General features: G+C 41.1%; 1 protein-coding gene across 1 annotated transcript; it reads left to right on the forward strand.

Annotated features, from left to right (window-relative positions):
- Window positions 1-3,116: 3,116 nt before the first annotated feature.
- Window positions 3,117-16,228, forward strand: uspl1 (ubiquitin specific peptidase like 1). The gene is made up of 9 exons (XM_084564709.1): window positions 3,117-3,273; window positions 4,001-4,157; window positions 4,707-4,829; window positions 4,932-5,817; window positions 6,234-6,344; window positions 8,201-8,330; window positions 11,369-11,494; window positions 12,341-12,501; window positions 14,108-16,228. Exons 2-9 carry the CDS (start codon window positions 4,032-4,034, stop codon window positions 15,781-15,783), a joined length of 3,339 nt encoding a protein of 1,112 aa, XP_084420835.1. The 5' UTR covers window positions 3,117-3,273; window positions 4,001-4,031; the 3' UTR covers window positions 15,784-16,228.
- Window positions 16,229-16,884: the final 656 nt, after the last annotated feature.

Below are 16,884 nucleotides of genomic sequence, written 5' to 3' on the forward strand. Positions count from 1 at the left end.
ACACGTGAGTTTATTTGCAAATTACCCCTTTAAAAAAGCACACGGAGGGCATGGCGTGTTCACATGTGAACGACGCGAGAAACGACTGCCCGTGTCATACTTGATAGGTGCACGCCGGATATGACATTTTTAAAAGGATTTGGCTCCTTGTTAGAATGAAAACACAATAACTGTTCAGTCAATGGTCTCCATTATGATTACTGTATAAGCCATATCTTTCATTTAACCCCATTATTTGGAGAAAGTCACCACACTGACTATACCAGAAAGTGTTTTCTTACTCTTTCTGACAAGTATGCATAATAAACACTTTTACTAGTCACTAACTTTTGTGCTTTTGACTGTTTACTTATCACCATGCACTCATATTAGGATTAAAATGTAGCAACACATATCAAATCGTGATCAGTGCATTTAATGGGTGACAATCCTCAAATTTGATCATTTTATTTTTTCCCTATTGTTTTCACCTCAGATTTACAGCGACCAGGTGCAGTAACTGATATTGATAACGACACTGTACTCATTCGCAATTAAGACAGCACTGAGAGGATCACAGATGGACGGTTCATTTTAAATTAGTGAATAAAGCAGTGCACAGTTAGAAGAATTGAAAAGTATAAATGAAAAAGTAATTATTTTTAAATTTTTCATTTTATTTATTTATTTATTTATTTTTACAGTGAGAATGGTATTTCTTCAAGGCCTTTTGTTTTTATTCAAGCCTGTTTGCTAATTGTAGGTCTCACATATAACAGGTCTGTGTGATAGCCTAATAGCAGTGGACTTTTTACACTCAACACCAGGCATGTTGTTTTGTTCAGCATAATTGTTAAAACAAACATGACTAGTATATTATGACATAATTAAATAGGAAAAAGACCCCAGTCAGAAATCCATTAATTTCTATGCAACCCACTGTATTATAGCCGTATTATATAAACAGATGAGGGTGAATTTACTTTTAAACTAGTTTATATGTTTTTGGTATAAATTTGCAACCAGGTTTGGTCCAGATTAACTTTACTTTATGATAATACCCCCATACTTTATCATTTTATACACACTCCCATACAGAATGTCGCATAAATATTATCACATAGCAATTTTATAAGTTGTTTTCTCATTTTTTTCTCGATAAAAAGTTTCTGTTAGAAATTCATCAACAATCCTGACAACATCTTCTGTGCTGCTGTTTTACAGTTCAGTAATTTGGCTCATTTGCCCAGTTAAGAGGGGTCAGGAGGTCGTGTAGCTGTTTGTCCGATCAGATCTGAACAGTTCTCGAAAACTGTACGCACTGATTTTGGGGCGGACGTTCGTCGTCTTAAAAGGAGACCTAGTGAGTCTGGTGACCTCGCTCTAGCGCCACCATCAGGTAAAGGTTATAATTTATTTACAAAGCGCATCTCCCATGAACTGTGCCCTTATGATATACCCGGACTTGTAACTTATACAGACACAGAACTTGTTTTAGGTTATTACTGATTAAAGCTAAGAATTTAAATGATTTATTATTAGTATAGAAGCATTGTGTATAAGCATCCAGTCTTTACAGTAGCATTTCCAGTAGATTAAATGTATATCCTGGGACCCAGTGACCTGTGGTCTCTAGCGCCACCATTAGGCAAAACTTCCAAATATAAACAGAGGTGTTTACGAGCATCCGTTGTATGGTCTGGTCTGCTTAAAAATTTCAAGACTGGGATTTCAGATCGTGAAAGAAGGCCTTTCCTAAGATGACATGCTTTTTGCACAAAGCAGAAAGGCACTAATGTGCTTTGACTTTAAAGGCTTGTGTGAGTATTTAAATGTTGATGGTGGGGGTGGGGTGCTAATATAAAGACAATGTCCTCTCTCTTTTGTGGTTTACAAAGTGTAGTTATATATCCGCTGTTGATCTCATAACCACATGTGCTCACAAATTATGAATTATTTCTCCATACATTTAGTGACGCAGTCTAATAATTATTAATCTTCTTAAAACCTGGTATAGAAACAAAGAAAAATGGCTGACACAGAGTTTATTCTTATCCTTGAATTAGGAATGGGAAGGATGAACTGATTCCAAATGCCAATCACAACCCAGACTCGGGCCACATGTCTGCCTGTGATGCTGCCTGTCTGTGCCTCATTTTGCATCAGGAGATGCCACAGCAGAAAGCTATAGCCTGCTCATGAGCCTAGGAGGCGGCCGGTTTATGCATTCTAATGAGCGCTCCCTGGGAAAAATATGCAAATTCATTTTGTCATCAAGAGGAAAATAGAGGACAGGAGAGCAGCAGATACAGGAGGGGCTTCAGGGAGGAGGGCACATGCAAGAGGCGGGATTGGGTGGAGGGAAATGTGTGTGTTTGTGCACGTCTGTGAATGTGCGTGGGCTGGGGGGGGGTACAAGAGCAGGAGGTGTAAGAGCTGTGAGGGCTGTTTTAGAACAGAACTGAGGGACATATGTAAACCCCATGCCACCCACCCCCCCCAATCAGCCATCCCTTTCTACTTCTGAAAAATCCACATATACTCCTCAGTAGGCCCACAAAAAACAAATAAATACATAATAAATACGAGAGACATGTACTGTTAGATTAATCTATATTTGTTTATGTTATTGTCTTTTGCCTCTACTCAGACAAAATCTGTGAATTTATTTATTAAAAGTATACATATATTAATCTAATTAATAATCATAATCATAATAATAATCATCACAATAATAATAATAATTTAAGATTTGGAAAAAGATAATTAAAGATAATGAAAGTGTTCATTTCACATTTAGAAAGATGACATGCAAGGTTTATATTTCCAAAATACAAAATAAACAACACAGAAACAACGTCTGTGAATAAAATTATCTATATAGTAGCACCGATTTATTATTATTATTATTATTATTAAGTATAATAATAATTAATCAAAGATTAAATGCGGCCTGCTAGTTTAAACACGTCAGTCTACTCGCACCGGTTTGCACTGGTTTGATGGGCTGTGCCGCTCTAACCTGCACATGAACAATAACTTGAGCACAGGCGGCTGCAGTTCACTTGAACTACCAAGAGGGGGCCAGCGGAACCATCCTGTGTGTCGGAGAGCGAGGGGGAAGACAAAGGCCGCTGCACAACCGGCGGCAGGAAAACGAACGTTTCTCACACGAACTCGCTAAAGGATGCACATGCACTGACTCCACAGGCGGCGGGTTATAAATACGACTCCGCGTGGATGGATTTCACCCTTTATCGCCGCAGTATCAAATCTAATGTAACACTGTTTTCGGTATGTATCGTTTTATTCACGAAAACTGAAAATAAGACTCGCTAGCGACTTAAATTATTGCTCGGCCTTCGGCTAACATGTTAGCATGCTAGCCGCTAGGTGCATGGTCTGATAGTTCCGTCAGTGCTTGTTAATGGGGTTTATTTCAACTGTATGGCAAGAAAAAAACTAAATAAATATCTATTGTAGTTAGCTAATGATAATTAGGTATCTTGTTAAGTATTTTTGCTCCTTAACTGACATACAGTTCTTAAATGTGTTAACTTTGGGGATATCCTTTCATCTTATATGTTTGGTTCATGCCTTTCTGTGCAAATGGCTTACAATAAGTTATGTAAGGTTTATAATGCGTATCACCAACCTTTTTGTGTGCTCATAGTTAAATGTATGGACTCGTGTGCTTCAGCCCAGGTGGCACAGTGTAGCTGACCTGGAGGTCCCACGTGTGAGCCTGCAAACAAATGGTTTAAAGGTGGTTTGGTCGAGAGGGACTTAAATTTACTGGCATTTTAAAACAATATCTTTAATCCTTACAGTCACAAAACTAAAGCGAAACAAGCCAATGGCAATGTTAAACTGTAGAAGATATGAAAAGATTTTGAGCTGTTGCTTGCATCATAATTAACATATTTAAATGGATATTTAGAAAATATCTTGGACTTAGTAAAATCTAGAGTGTTTTCTATGCCCCCTCATAACTTTGTGACACGTATTTTTATTTCCGTAGCTCGTTTGGAGGTGAGCCAGGTTGCAGTGACATGGTAATGTTTTTTGAATGCCACCAGACAGCCGTGGACCCGAAGAGCAGCAGCTTTTTGCCAATGACTGGCGAAGACACTGGTTTGGGGGCTTTGGCCTCACCTCTGGCGGGGTATTTGGGAAAAGTCAGTAGAGCTCATACTTTCCTCTCGCAGTTGTCACTTGCGCAAAGCTGAATTTCATTTGAAAAAATACTGTGACAATGCAGTACCAATCCAAATTGAACAACAAAAAAAACAAAAGGAAATCTTTGGTTGTAAAAGGCGAAAGTGTTTTTTTAAAAAAAACCAAACATCTAAATATCTGATTTACTATTGTATGAGAAACGGTGTGCGTTCAGGTACTCGATATTCACCCTGGTCCTGATCACTGAAACTGGACACAAAACAAAGTTGCCAGACAGTTACTTTAAGCAGCTCTCTTTGCTGCTTTTATCCTCCACTTCTGCAAAGTAAGGCAAATAAAACATTTTTAATTTATTAATGCATGTGTACTAATACATTTTGAATGACAAAGGTGGAGGCTGAGGTTTGTAGGAGGTAATTTATCCAATGAAAAGAAGAACAAAAATTATAATGTGCATTAATGTCAAAGGTTAACAAATGTCCAATATATTGAATTTACATTTGAATAGTTTCTGGACTTAATTAAAATGTTGTTTGTTTGTTTTTTAGGTTCAAGAAAGAGCTGCTTCGCTCGAGTATTGTCCTTGGTGTACGTCGAAGGGCTTCACCTATGCTCTGCGCTCTTACCACATCAACCTTCAGGAGTCAGTCACCCTCTGCACAAATCCACAGGTATGTCCAATCGCTCTTGTCACGCACAGGGGTCAGTATTTCATATCTTTTTTTTTTTTTTTTGCTGGCTGCTTTGTTGACGTTACTGTTTTCATCTTATAGTGCCTTTTCCCTCTGGTCACCCGGCCTTTGGAGGATGTTTTGGCTAGCTTGGATCCCGTGGAGCCCGCTGTTGGGAACAAAAGAAAAAATACCATTACATTGGAAAATGAAGAGTTGATGAAACCTTCAGTCAAACGTCTGCGGCCAGACGAACGTGGAGATGTCGGGCCGCAGGGCGTTACTGACACGCCTGTTATCCAAACAGAGCATGGTGCTGAAAACGCAGTCAGAGATGGCCAACTCGCAGCATCCAATAAAGATGGTGATGAGGTTAATGGACACCACATGGACTGTGTCGTTGCAGAGATGACAGGATTGGAGTCACTACAAGATGAGGATATTGTTGTAGGGAAGGATTCAGACAGTGCTGGGGATGCAGACAGTCGTGCTCCTTCTGCACGTCCTGCTACAGTCGAACATTCATCAGAAGTTTTGTCGATTTCTGATGCGCTCTCTCCTCATGGTGGTGCTCTTGGTATATCAGAGAACGACGTTAGGCAGCAGAGGAATCCTCCTGAGGAGCCGAACAACAGTGTCCACAGTCCGGTCTACAATCAGTCCCTTCGTCCAAATGAAGATATTTTGCTGGATACTATGCAAAATGAACCGACGCCACTGAATGGAGACATCACGACATGCAAAGACACTGAGTCCCGTATCTCACTAACGGAGTCAGAGAATCTTGTACCTGTTCCAAAGCATCTTTTTTGGAGAAACCGTGACAACTTGTGTTGGCTGGACTCGCTTCTTGCTGCATTGGTTAACTGTAAGAGCTTAAGAAAGCTTAAACCCAAAGATGAGCCTCGTCGATCGTCTGTGTGGCAGCTCATGACAGGATATGAGGACGTTTGTGCTGCCATCCAAGTCCACCAACAGACAGGCATAGGTGAGTTAAAATATACATTATACATATTTACTTTTTATTTTCTCTCCAATGATAACAACCTAGTAACATTTAACTTCCTCTTTGCTTTAGTGGGTCTTGTCTTAAACTACTAATGGCACTTTAAATGGAGCTCCCCAGTTTCTTTTTTCTGTGCCTCTAGTGGGCCCAGAAAGTGATTGTTTACCTCCAAGTTTAAGCTGTCCAATTTCTGTGTTTAATGGAGGTTAATGGAAGCTTAAAAACACAATTAGCAGCCTTCCTTGTCTCCATTGTATTGCAGTGGCGGCAGATGTTTGCAAGGTGGATACGTTCAAACCTGGGTGCATAAAACTGAAACACTCCTAAAGGGGTTATTTGAGGAAAGAAAATGTTATTTCTTGTATTTGTTTTACTTATCTGAAGTTGTTTTTGTCTAGATGGTGTGGTGAGGGTGCCAGAACACGTGCTCCAAAAGGCCGATGCAGACCTACAGAGTCTCAGGATGTCGGTCTTCAAACTACTGCAGCCCAAACTGCACTGCAAACTAGGTGAGTTCCCAACCATTAGCCTGTCATTAACCTGCTGCGACCCTGCGTGTGTCTTAAAGAGCGCCGTCAAATCACTACTCTCGAGAGAACAAGACTTAAACCGAGAAATGTTCCCCAGACAATAATCCATTACGGTCTATTATTTGGTAAATGTAATGGCTTTATAATCTACTCCAGACATGTTACAAATACCAACCTGTCAACATCAATGTCTGCATTCAGTTTCTTTTCTTTCAGTGCTCTTGTAACTGTAACCTATAGTTAAAAATAAAGCGCATCTCTGCCATGCTTATACACAATGCTTCAACGATAATAGATATCTCTGCAGAGTACAGAAAGATAACGTATTCCATGTTAATTCATGTGTGAACGTTAAACTACGACTTGCAAGCCAAAAATGGAAAGTGCTTACATAAAAATTACAAAGGCACAGCAGCCAAAACACTCCAGGTACATTTAAAAAAATAAATAAATAACAAAAAACGTCCGCTTTCAAGAGTGAATCTGAATCTGCAGGAGTCACATAGTTCAATGAGAACATTCAGAGCGATGGTGCAGCTCTGCTGAAAGCCCCATGATGAATGTCGGTCTGTTTGGAGCGTTGTTGTGTTTGATCTTCACACACATCTGCAGAGTCAAACCAGAAACAAGGCTGATCCTAAATGTAACACTTCAGCCAAAGCTATAATTATAATATAGCCCAAGGCATGACGGATCATGTTATTCTGCACACATTAAAAAAAAAAAAGGTTGAAACTAAATAAGCAGGTTTATTCAGTATAATAGATGATACTGAAACTCTAATGTAAGCATAAGTGTTCACTGTTCACTACCAGTTCATTTTAAAAAAAAAAATGTGGAAATAAATTTTTTTTTAACAAATCCATGTTTGGAGCGCCGTGTTTTGGCGACGGTTGTGGTGAAGGCACACAGTTGAATGAGTTGATACTGATAAGATGCCACCGAGGACCAATATGCAAATAACACCAAGTGACTGTGAACAAAGGGAGACGTCTGAGTGAATGCTGTTCAGACTCGACTACACAATGCTCCCAGGGCTCCTCGAGCCTTTTGCTGGTGAATATTGATTTTCATATAGCTTCATATAATCCCGTGTGTTTGCCTAACATGTTACAGCCTTGCATTGCTTATACACACATGTGTGGGCCTCCACGTAAGCTCTTGAAACAACTTAATTACCTTAAACGTCTTTTATTTTTTTTTCTACTGTGACGTTAACTATCCTTTATCTTCTCCCCATCGTTCTCACAAACCACTTAAACAGAACTGAGTCATGAATTCCAAACCTGGTGTTAGCCGCTCGTTGGAGCCAGTATCACCCGATGGTATCTGGAAGTAGCAGGTTTAGACTTGCAAACCTTTGATTTTACTCGACTAAATGCTGCCAAATGGTTGTTTTATGGGAAACTGGTAAAACGTGCTGTAAACACAAAGACCCGATGAGGATAATGAGGTGATGGAGCAAAGCAGACTCAGTTTAGATAGAAGAGGAAGAAGAGGCTGATTACTACATATGTGCTATGTATAATGTAAGGCTTCTGCTTGGTACTGTGTTGGTGTTAGTGCTCGCTCGATCTGTGCATAGCTTCATCACCAGTGGGCAAAACGCTGTGAGGTTGTTGTAGGACTGCACTCAAGCATGTCTCTTTAGTTTCATTGGGTAATTCCCATAATCCATCACACAAAAGGACACCAACAGGCAATGAATCTGCTTTTAGTCCTCATCATATCCACAGTTTAGATGTTTTTTAAAATTACCTGGACGTGTAGAGTCTAGCCCTAGCCCGTACTGGAATCTGTAACGGCGCTTAAACGTCTAAATGTTTGTTTTTCAGGTCGTAAGGAAACTCCTGTATTTGCTTTGCCGCTTCTGCTCACGATGGATTCTTGGGTGGAGAATCTCTTCCAGTCGACCTTTCACTGGCAATTCAGGTGCAGCGAGTGCAAAGTTGATTTGGAAGAAAGGTACGTGATCTAAAATATTGTAAGAGGTTAACAAAATACATATTTTGTTGTTGTCTTCCCAAAGCATCGCGTCCCCAAGTTGGTTCGTTTGGTTTGGTGTGAACAAAGCAATAGCACCCCATTCTATGATAAATAACTAGAAGAACAGTTGGAGAGGGTTGTCTTAGCCTAGTATGAGCATGCATTACCCACAGATTGGTATGACTATTATGTCGATCAGCCATAACATTAAAACCACTGACAGGAGAAGTAAATAACATTCACTATTTAGTGACAATTCAATGTTCTGCTGGGAAACTTTTGGACCTTGCATGTGGATGTTACTTAGACATGTACCACCCACCAAGACCAGACCAGGCACCCCCTCCCCATAGCAACGACACTCCTTGATGGCAGCATCCATCCCCAGCAGGATGCAGCCTGACACAGACACACACACAAAAACAGTTTAGGAACAACTCAAAAAACATGAAGAACAGCACAAGGCGTTGACCTGGCCTCCTAATTCACTAGATCCCAAACTGATCAAGTATCTGTGGGATGATCCACAGAGGCCCCTCCCCTCAACCCACAGGACCCAAAGGCCCCCGCTCACGGCATCCTGTTGCCAGACACCACAGGACACCCTCAGAAGGCCCATGTCCATTCTCTGATGAGTCACAACTGTTTTGGAGGCACAAGGGAGACCTACACAATATTAGGAAGGTGGTCATAATGTTATGCCAGATCGGTGTAGATGCTCAGACTGCACATGTTCATTTACAGAACTCTGGTACATGAGCCACAGAGCAGCTATATATGCCAGAGCTCAGACTCTCTGCTGATTGCTCCATTTTATATTTGATTTTCTCCTGATTGTTTTTTTTTTTTTTTTTTTACCCTCTCATCCAGTTTTCCTGCAAAATTATGACTCATCACAAAATTGTTTGCCGTTTGGAAGTGCACAGCGTTTGTCTCGATTGCCCCCTGAACACACAACAAATGGAGCTGTAATGCACCATTGTGACATATTATCTCATATTACTCCCTGAATCGGGATGAGATGTAGGTGTGAAAGCACCTTCAAGATAATCCTTTAGAAACATGCTTTAGTGAAGCCACACTGGTGATTGAAGGGGGCAAATATAGATATAATTATATAAATACATCATTGAAGAAAAATTGGTACTAATCCCCTCTTATAATTTTATTTTTTCTTACATTTTGGTTAATTTACAATTTAAGTTCACACTGTGGACTCTGGTAATGGTTTAAAATGCTTAGCTCATTAAGTTGTGGTTATTAGTGCCACGAAGACAAACGTGTCCTCTAAAGTGATTCAGCACATGTACAGTAACTGCAGGAAGGGGCGTCTAGTTTCTGGCTAGCTGCGGAAATATTCTCTTCAGTGTAAGAGTACGCGATCGTATTATTATGTCAGACTAATCTACCACAAGTTAAGTATTGTTTTTTAATGATCTCATTTAGTGGACGCTAATATTTTGGCAGATATAGTGTGAGACTCTAGCACCGTTTGTTATCGTCAACTAATCTAATAGAATTACTGTGATGAATAATTGACTATTATGACTATGACTATCCCCCAGTGTGGGATACATTACAGGGATCATCTTATCTTAAGTGCATAAAATGCCATAAAACTGAATAAAGTCCTCACATTGACTGTTTAGTCCAGGAATGTTAAACTCATTTTAGTTCAGGAGCCACATACAGAACAGTTTGATCTCAAGCAGCCTGGATCAGTGACCTAACAGCATAATAAATATATAAATAACTCCAATATCAAATACAAGTACATTATGATAATGTTTACACTTAATTAAATATCATTTTATGAACAACATGAAATTTCTTAAGAGAAATAAGTGCTGTTTCATTGCTGTCTGGTCGTCTTTTCCGGGTGTTGTGGTCTCTTGGCTACTTTGACTAAAACAGTGAACAAATCAGGAATAGCAATTACTTCTGTTGGCCACCCACTCCGTTCTCTTACTGATGGTAACCCACCTCAAACCAGTTCTGAGAAATCACTCTTTGAAATGGAGGTGAACAGTTGACGGGTCTACTGAAGTATGACTCTTTCTTGGGTGCAGAGACACCTGGTTAACAAAACCACTGTAGCCCTTTAGCTCCGTACTCATTACCAGAAAATACATCATCACAAAGGTGCTTCTCGAAGCACCCATAACGTTAGTTTATGACCAGGTGGTCCTTAGTTAATTAGTCCACGGTACCAAACTGTTGGCAAGCATGTTGGAGCTCATTTGAACAGTACACCCAGTTACTGGGATGCAGAGTGCCATTAGATGTAGTTTGGCAAACCCCTCCAACAGCAGTGTCCCGTCACTGTGGTGAAGAAACACAGGCTCCGTCCACATTCAGAAGCATCCAGTAGGTTCTCAGCAGCTTGGCGCAATACGTGCTTCCCACACACAGTCTTTCATACTGCTAGCACCAGGGAGCTAACTAGCAACAGTCTGCAGTGTGGTCACAGTTTAGCATCTATTAAGTAGAAATATCGATGGAACTAGGCTGCAATGATGGTCCAGTTCGTCCAGCAGGCAGGCACGGTTTGGTGCTCCGTCTCTCTCCTCTCGGTTCCACCCACCTGGAGACCTGGTAGTTTAACTTGAACATCACTAATAATTGGCTGATAAAGCAGATTGATACCTGTACATACCATTTATAGCATGAGACAGTGATGTGTTCAGGAACCATGTTGACATTCCAGATACTTCATGTACCGTCACAGATACGAGTAGTCTTCTGTGTAATTTTCACACAGCCGTGGGACAGATTAGATCTTCTGACCTGCCGGTTTTAGGCCCGCATGCCGTATGTTTGACACCCCTGGTTTAGTCACAGCCCCGTCCCAAAACGATATTAAACAGAGACATGGTGCACAAGTTAACATCGTTATCACAGGCTCTGTATTTGTAAAATAATTGAAAATGTCAGTACTGCTTTATTTTTATTCCTTTTGAAATGTTCTTTTTGTATTAGCCTGACTCCTAAATGTATTCCATGTTGTTCTTTTTCAGGGTAATGAAAACTCTCCCCACTTTCACAAACGTTGTTCGTGATTGGCGTCCGCTTCACGCGGTTCACTTGGCCCCTTGCAACGTGTGCCGCAAGAGGAATCAGATGAGGACTATGGCGCTGGAAAGGTAAGGACATAACTGAGAAAAATATTTGAGATTGTTGTATTTTGTGCGATTGGCTTCAAATAAGTTAATATACAGTAAAGGATTGTACTCTAGTCATTAAAGAACAGCAGGTTGTATGTCAACAAAGGGTGCCCAGAATATCCACAGTTGTTGGATAGAAAAATGCAAAATCAGAAATCCAAGATGGAGAGAGAGAGAGAGAGACTGGGAACTGTCTTTACAGAACAGAAGACTAAATTAGAGAGTGTTTATTACTCATTTATATTAGCTGCATCGTTTGAGTTATTTAAAAAAAAGCTAAAACAAATACAGCTGAAAAAAAATTGTTTAACCAGTCATTCAAGTTCAGATAAAAACTCCAAACCTGGGTGACTCTTGAGATTCTTTCCCAGACATATTACCTCACTTTGGATTAAGAACCATCCAAGTATAAAAGGACATCAGGTGAACTTGCAGATTACAGAAACCACTCACGCTTCAATATAAGATCTTTCCCACCAGTTATTCCTAGGCTCCAGGGTAAAGGGGCCACTGAGCTGAGAAAAAATCCTAGAGTCAAAAATGAGGAGCTCAATGCTCTTAAATCACAATCTGAACAGCTGCTCAATGACAGAACTGAAGAAGGATGAGTGGTGGAAACATACCGTTCAATGGACCATTGTAATAATGATTAATATTAGCTCATAGAGAATGTATTCATTCCTGCAAAGACTAATGCTGTAGTTTTATGGATGCCATTTTTTATATCTTCTAAATACGTCCTACACAGACTTTCACTTGACTCATTTATTAAACCAGAGTTTGCCTCATGTGTTTATTTATTTATTTATTTATTTATTTGTGTAGCCTGCCTCCAGTCTTCGTGCTGCACTTCGTTGAGGGACTTCCTACCAATGATGTCAGTCTCTACTCATTCGACTTCAAGGGGAAACGCTACTCAGTCTCCACTGTCATACAGTACAACCAACAACTGAAGCACTTTGTCACCTGGGTTTCTAATCCGGATGGTAGGTATTTTAAGATTCTGCTATAGTATTCATGCGCGCATAAACGTGCAGATAAATGAATTAGCCTTTCCCTATGGCAGCCAGACATCTTTGTATCGGTCTGTAAATATGTTCCAGTGAACAAATTGAGGTCAGTTGTCCTCAGAACTATTTTTTGCTTCTCTTCACTCCTTGTGAAACCACTTCTGTTCATAGTTGAGTCACATAGTTGAAGACTGATACTTGATTCCTCTGCGCTGTAGTTTGCCAACAGCACATTCTGCTGGACGGTTCATGTAGTGTAAACTAAGGAAGGAGCGCTGCCAGTTGATAAGGAATTTATTTAGTTGCATATGATTTTACTTATCACCTTATTATATTAGTCTGTGTCGTGTTGCTTTGTGTTATTTTCTTTGATCTTTGCTCTCTGCTGTCTTGGCAGCTGTGCACCTGTAAAAGAGAGATTTCTAGAGATTATTATTATTCGTCAGAGGATAATTATGAATGCATAGATGGTCTTTATGGTTCAAACCTGGTATTAACTCAAGTGCTGAGTGATCCTGGCACAAGTATCCAGCTTTAAGTAGGTGTGTTCACTATGAGCTGTAAGGTCTGTCTCCACTGTTTGCAGCAGTGAAGGAAGAATCTCTTGTAATGAAGGTAAATAAACATCAGGTGCATCAACATGAAACACGTTGCTAATAAAGCACATGCAGATCCATTACAGAACCACTTTATTTCCACACGTGCTCACACATTCGAAGCCGAAGTAAGACAACACAAAGAATATGTAAAAATTAGGTAAAGTGTCTGGATTCAAATAAAGAAGGAAACATTTTAAATGAAAAATTAAAATGAAAAATTGGTGCACTGCACCTTTAGAAAAATAGCGCTGTCCCTTTAAGAAAGACGGTAGTCTTGATTGAAGCTGTGTACGAAACAAAACAAAAAGATGAATGTTTGCCTTGCTGTTTGTTTTGGAAGTGCAGCAGATAAATGATTAGACTATTTATTTATTTTTTCCAATGGCACGCGATCCACCCGCACTGCCTTCGCGATCGACGTAATGGGCACCGTCACCATCACCAACTTCCTTGCTTGGATGTTTGGATTTCAGGTGATAAATTAAACCCGACATGGAGAAATTCTTTGCAGATGCGCGCCTCTTGAAATTTCAGCATCACACGTTTTGCAAATCGCTATCAGTGGGTCTTTATATAATATTTATATAATACTTTATATATTGAAATATGTCCACACGGCAGACACGCCCTTGCTGGCTGCGATTGTTGCTTGCGTCGTCACAACATCCTGTTTCGGCCGTGTTGTTTCGACGATAAAAAAACCGAAAATGGCCCAAAAGTGCATTTCCGGTGGCCGAATATTCGGTGCATCCTTAACAAGGATGCAGCTACAAGGACAAACTATATTAAAAGATCAGATCAGATCAGAAAGGTGTCCTCTCAGTGTTGTCTCACCTGTACGTAAACCTGTCCCCCTTGCGATCAGATCAGTCAGGACTCATGTTAACAGCAACGTGTTGAATAGGTCAAGGGCCTTAGTAGACATTCATGCTGCATGTGCTGTTGTCTCTGTAACCGTGTATCATTGTGTCTGTCACCTTCAGGATCGTGGCTGGAGTTGGACGACTTGAAACACCCCGACTGCAAGACCCATCCCAAGCTCCAGGTCCCTGCTCAGGAGATGCATGTTGTCTTCTGGGAGGCGGAGGAGGACAAAGAGCCTCGTGTCTGCTCTCCCTCCAGCACGTTAGTCGACTCTACCCCGTCTGAAATTCCCACCGTTACTGACGGAGACTTGACGCCAGATGAAGTGTTGGCTTGCTCTCCGGATCAGTCTCTTGTTATTCCTCACAACGACACCGACATCTTCTGCGCACTCTCTGAAAACATCATGGACACGACGGCCGCAGCCGATACGTCGATAGGTGGAGCGACGCTGCTCGACACCTTCGAGGGCCTCACCCACGACGACATCGTTACGCTCACTCTGGTGGAGGTGAAAGCTGACGCAGAAACTCAGCCTTCAAGTGACACTCGGGTTACCAGCATTAATGAAAGCTCTGCACCAGACAGCTCCTCCACTGTTTTAGGGAGTGAAACGTGTCAAGGCCCTGAGGTTGAGGTTCCCACCGACACCACCTCTTCTGACCCGACGTCTGTGCCTGGAGCCAGACGAGGACGAGGGAGAAGAGCTGGCAGTGGCAAAACCGCAGGCAGACAAAGGGGTAAAAAGGCCGCCGCGGGAAAAGCGGCTCCGCATACCTCAGAAGATGTAAATTCAGAACCCTCCAAATCTGTGAGTCCTGCTGCTCCACATAACAAATCAGCTGTTGAAGTTACACAGCAAACATCCCCCGTGTCTTCTACTGAGGCATCGTCTCTGTCCACACATCAGAAAACGCCAGTAACGGTAGATCAGAACGCTCGCTGGTCTTTCCTGCTCAGCAAACTCCCCATGAGCCAAGTTCACAAATCCATCGCTAAAGTCGCCCCCCCTCTCACACCCACCTCAGTCCCACGAGTAAAGCCCAGTCCTCCGGTCCACTCCACCCCTAACCCTGTGAAAAGACAGCAGATCCCTCCTTTACTCCACACTAAACCACAGCTCAGGACAGAGGGGAGTGAGGGTCTCCCACTGAAAGCAGCGGAAAAGTACGGGGCGTTCGGTGCCAAGAGCTCAAACACCATAAATCCGCTGCCACCCCCATCATTGCTCAGTGGTAAACCAAAAGAGTTCCAACCCATCACAGTCTTATCAAACACTACAGTGATGTCTGGTACGTCGCCTCCCACTGAGGTCTCCTCTTCAAAGAAACACTCCTCCAAGATTCCTGCAGGCCTCAGCAGCACCGAAGCCCTCAGATACAAGCTGCTGAAGAAACTGAAAGCAAAGAAGAAGAAGCTCGCTAAGCTCAACGAGATGTTGGGTACCAGCTTCCGACCGGACAGCACTCACCTGGACTCTCCTAGCACCGTAACCTCCAGCACCTACGACAGCTCCACCTGCGACGACTTCCTCTCAGACCTGCTCTCGCCAGCGACCACAGCCAGCAACCTTTCACCGGACAGCTCCGGCTTCCTGGAGATGATCGCCAACGGGCAGGATGGAGCCGACCGGGTGGACTGTGCGGTCAGGGCCCCTGGCGGTGCGGCGTCACAGACGAACAGTGGAGTGATCATATGCGAAAACTTTCTGGATGAGTTTCTCTCGCAGGCTGCGGATCAGAGACAGAGTGACATGGAGACCGAGGCTCTCAGCGCACTAGAACTTTTCATTTAATCTGGTGGATGTTGTCTGTAGACGGCACACGCAGAGCATTGTCATCTGTTTGTAGGTTACAAATTAGAAGTGAAACGGTTTGTTTTATTTGTGTGGCTGTCCAGAAGGATTAATAAAGTTTGTATGTGCATCAGCAACCATGGATAAAAGTTCCAACTTAAGCACTTTGAAGTTCATGTATAAATATCTGTGTACTGTATGTAACTTGGTTGTCTGAAGCTACTGCGTTTACAGTCAAGGCCGTTCGCTCTGATTTTGCAAATTACTTGAAACTACTGAAGAAGTGTAACTTTTTTAGTGTAATAAACACTTTAAAGGACTCTGTTATTGAACAAAATATCAGATTTATAATAAAATGTGACAAAACCTGTTCTCGTTTGACCTCATGTGGTAATAAAATGTTTACTTTCATATTTTTGATATTAAAAATCATTGTTTGCACTTATTTATATGTTACAGACTTATCTTTTTTTCCATTTCCAGCATAAGAAATGTTTATTAATCCCACGTATGGAAAATTTCCTTGTCACAGTAGCACGGAATTTGGCAAAATATATATACAGAAAACAATGACGACTTCGACGGGGAAAAGAGTTAACAAAAACACAATACAAATTTGAAAAATATATACAAAAATAACAATACTCTGAAAAATATATATAGAAAAACTAGAAATATAAAGACATTCTGTATATAGTGTGGTGGTGGAATAAACTTTACTAATAAATATTCCATTTGTTAGTACTAAAAAGTCAATTTACTGATCAACCAGATCTTTTGCTGGTTAGCGGAAAATAAGCCAGTTATTGGCAGGCAAACATGATCTAATAATGGTTTTGTCGTAATTTATTTGTATGTTTGCAATTTTATAAATAAAAGTCACACACAAAGCAACAATACCTAACGGTAATCTGTACAGCCTTTATAAATAAAATAAATAGGATTATTTGTTCAATGCACGGTTGGTTAGCCACCTAGTGGCAGCTGTGCACCATCTGTGCACAATTCTGTAAATATTTTGTCAATAATTTAATTAAGTAAATTACACGTATAAATGTAGCACAACAATTTCCAGTAGATGACTTTCTTTCCCCCTTCAGA

The sequence above is a fragment of the Chelon labrosus genome, assembly GCF_963514085.1.
Source record: "Chelon labrosus genome assembly, chromosome: 17".
Lineage (NCBI taxonomy): Eukaryota > Metazoa > Chordata > Actinopteri > Mugiliformes > Mugilidae > Chelon > Chelon labrosus.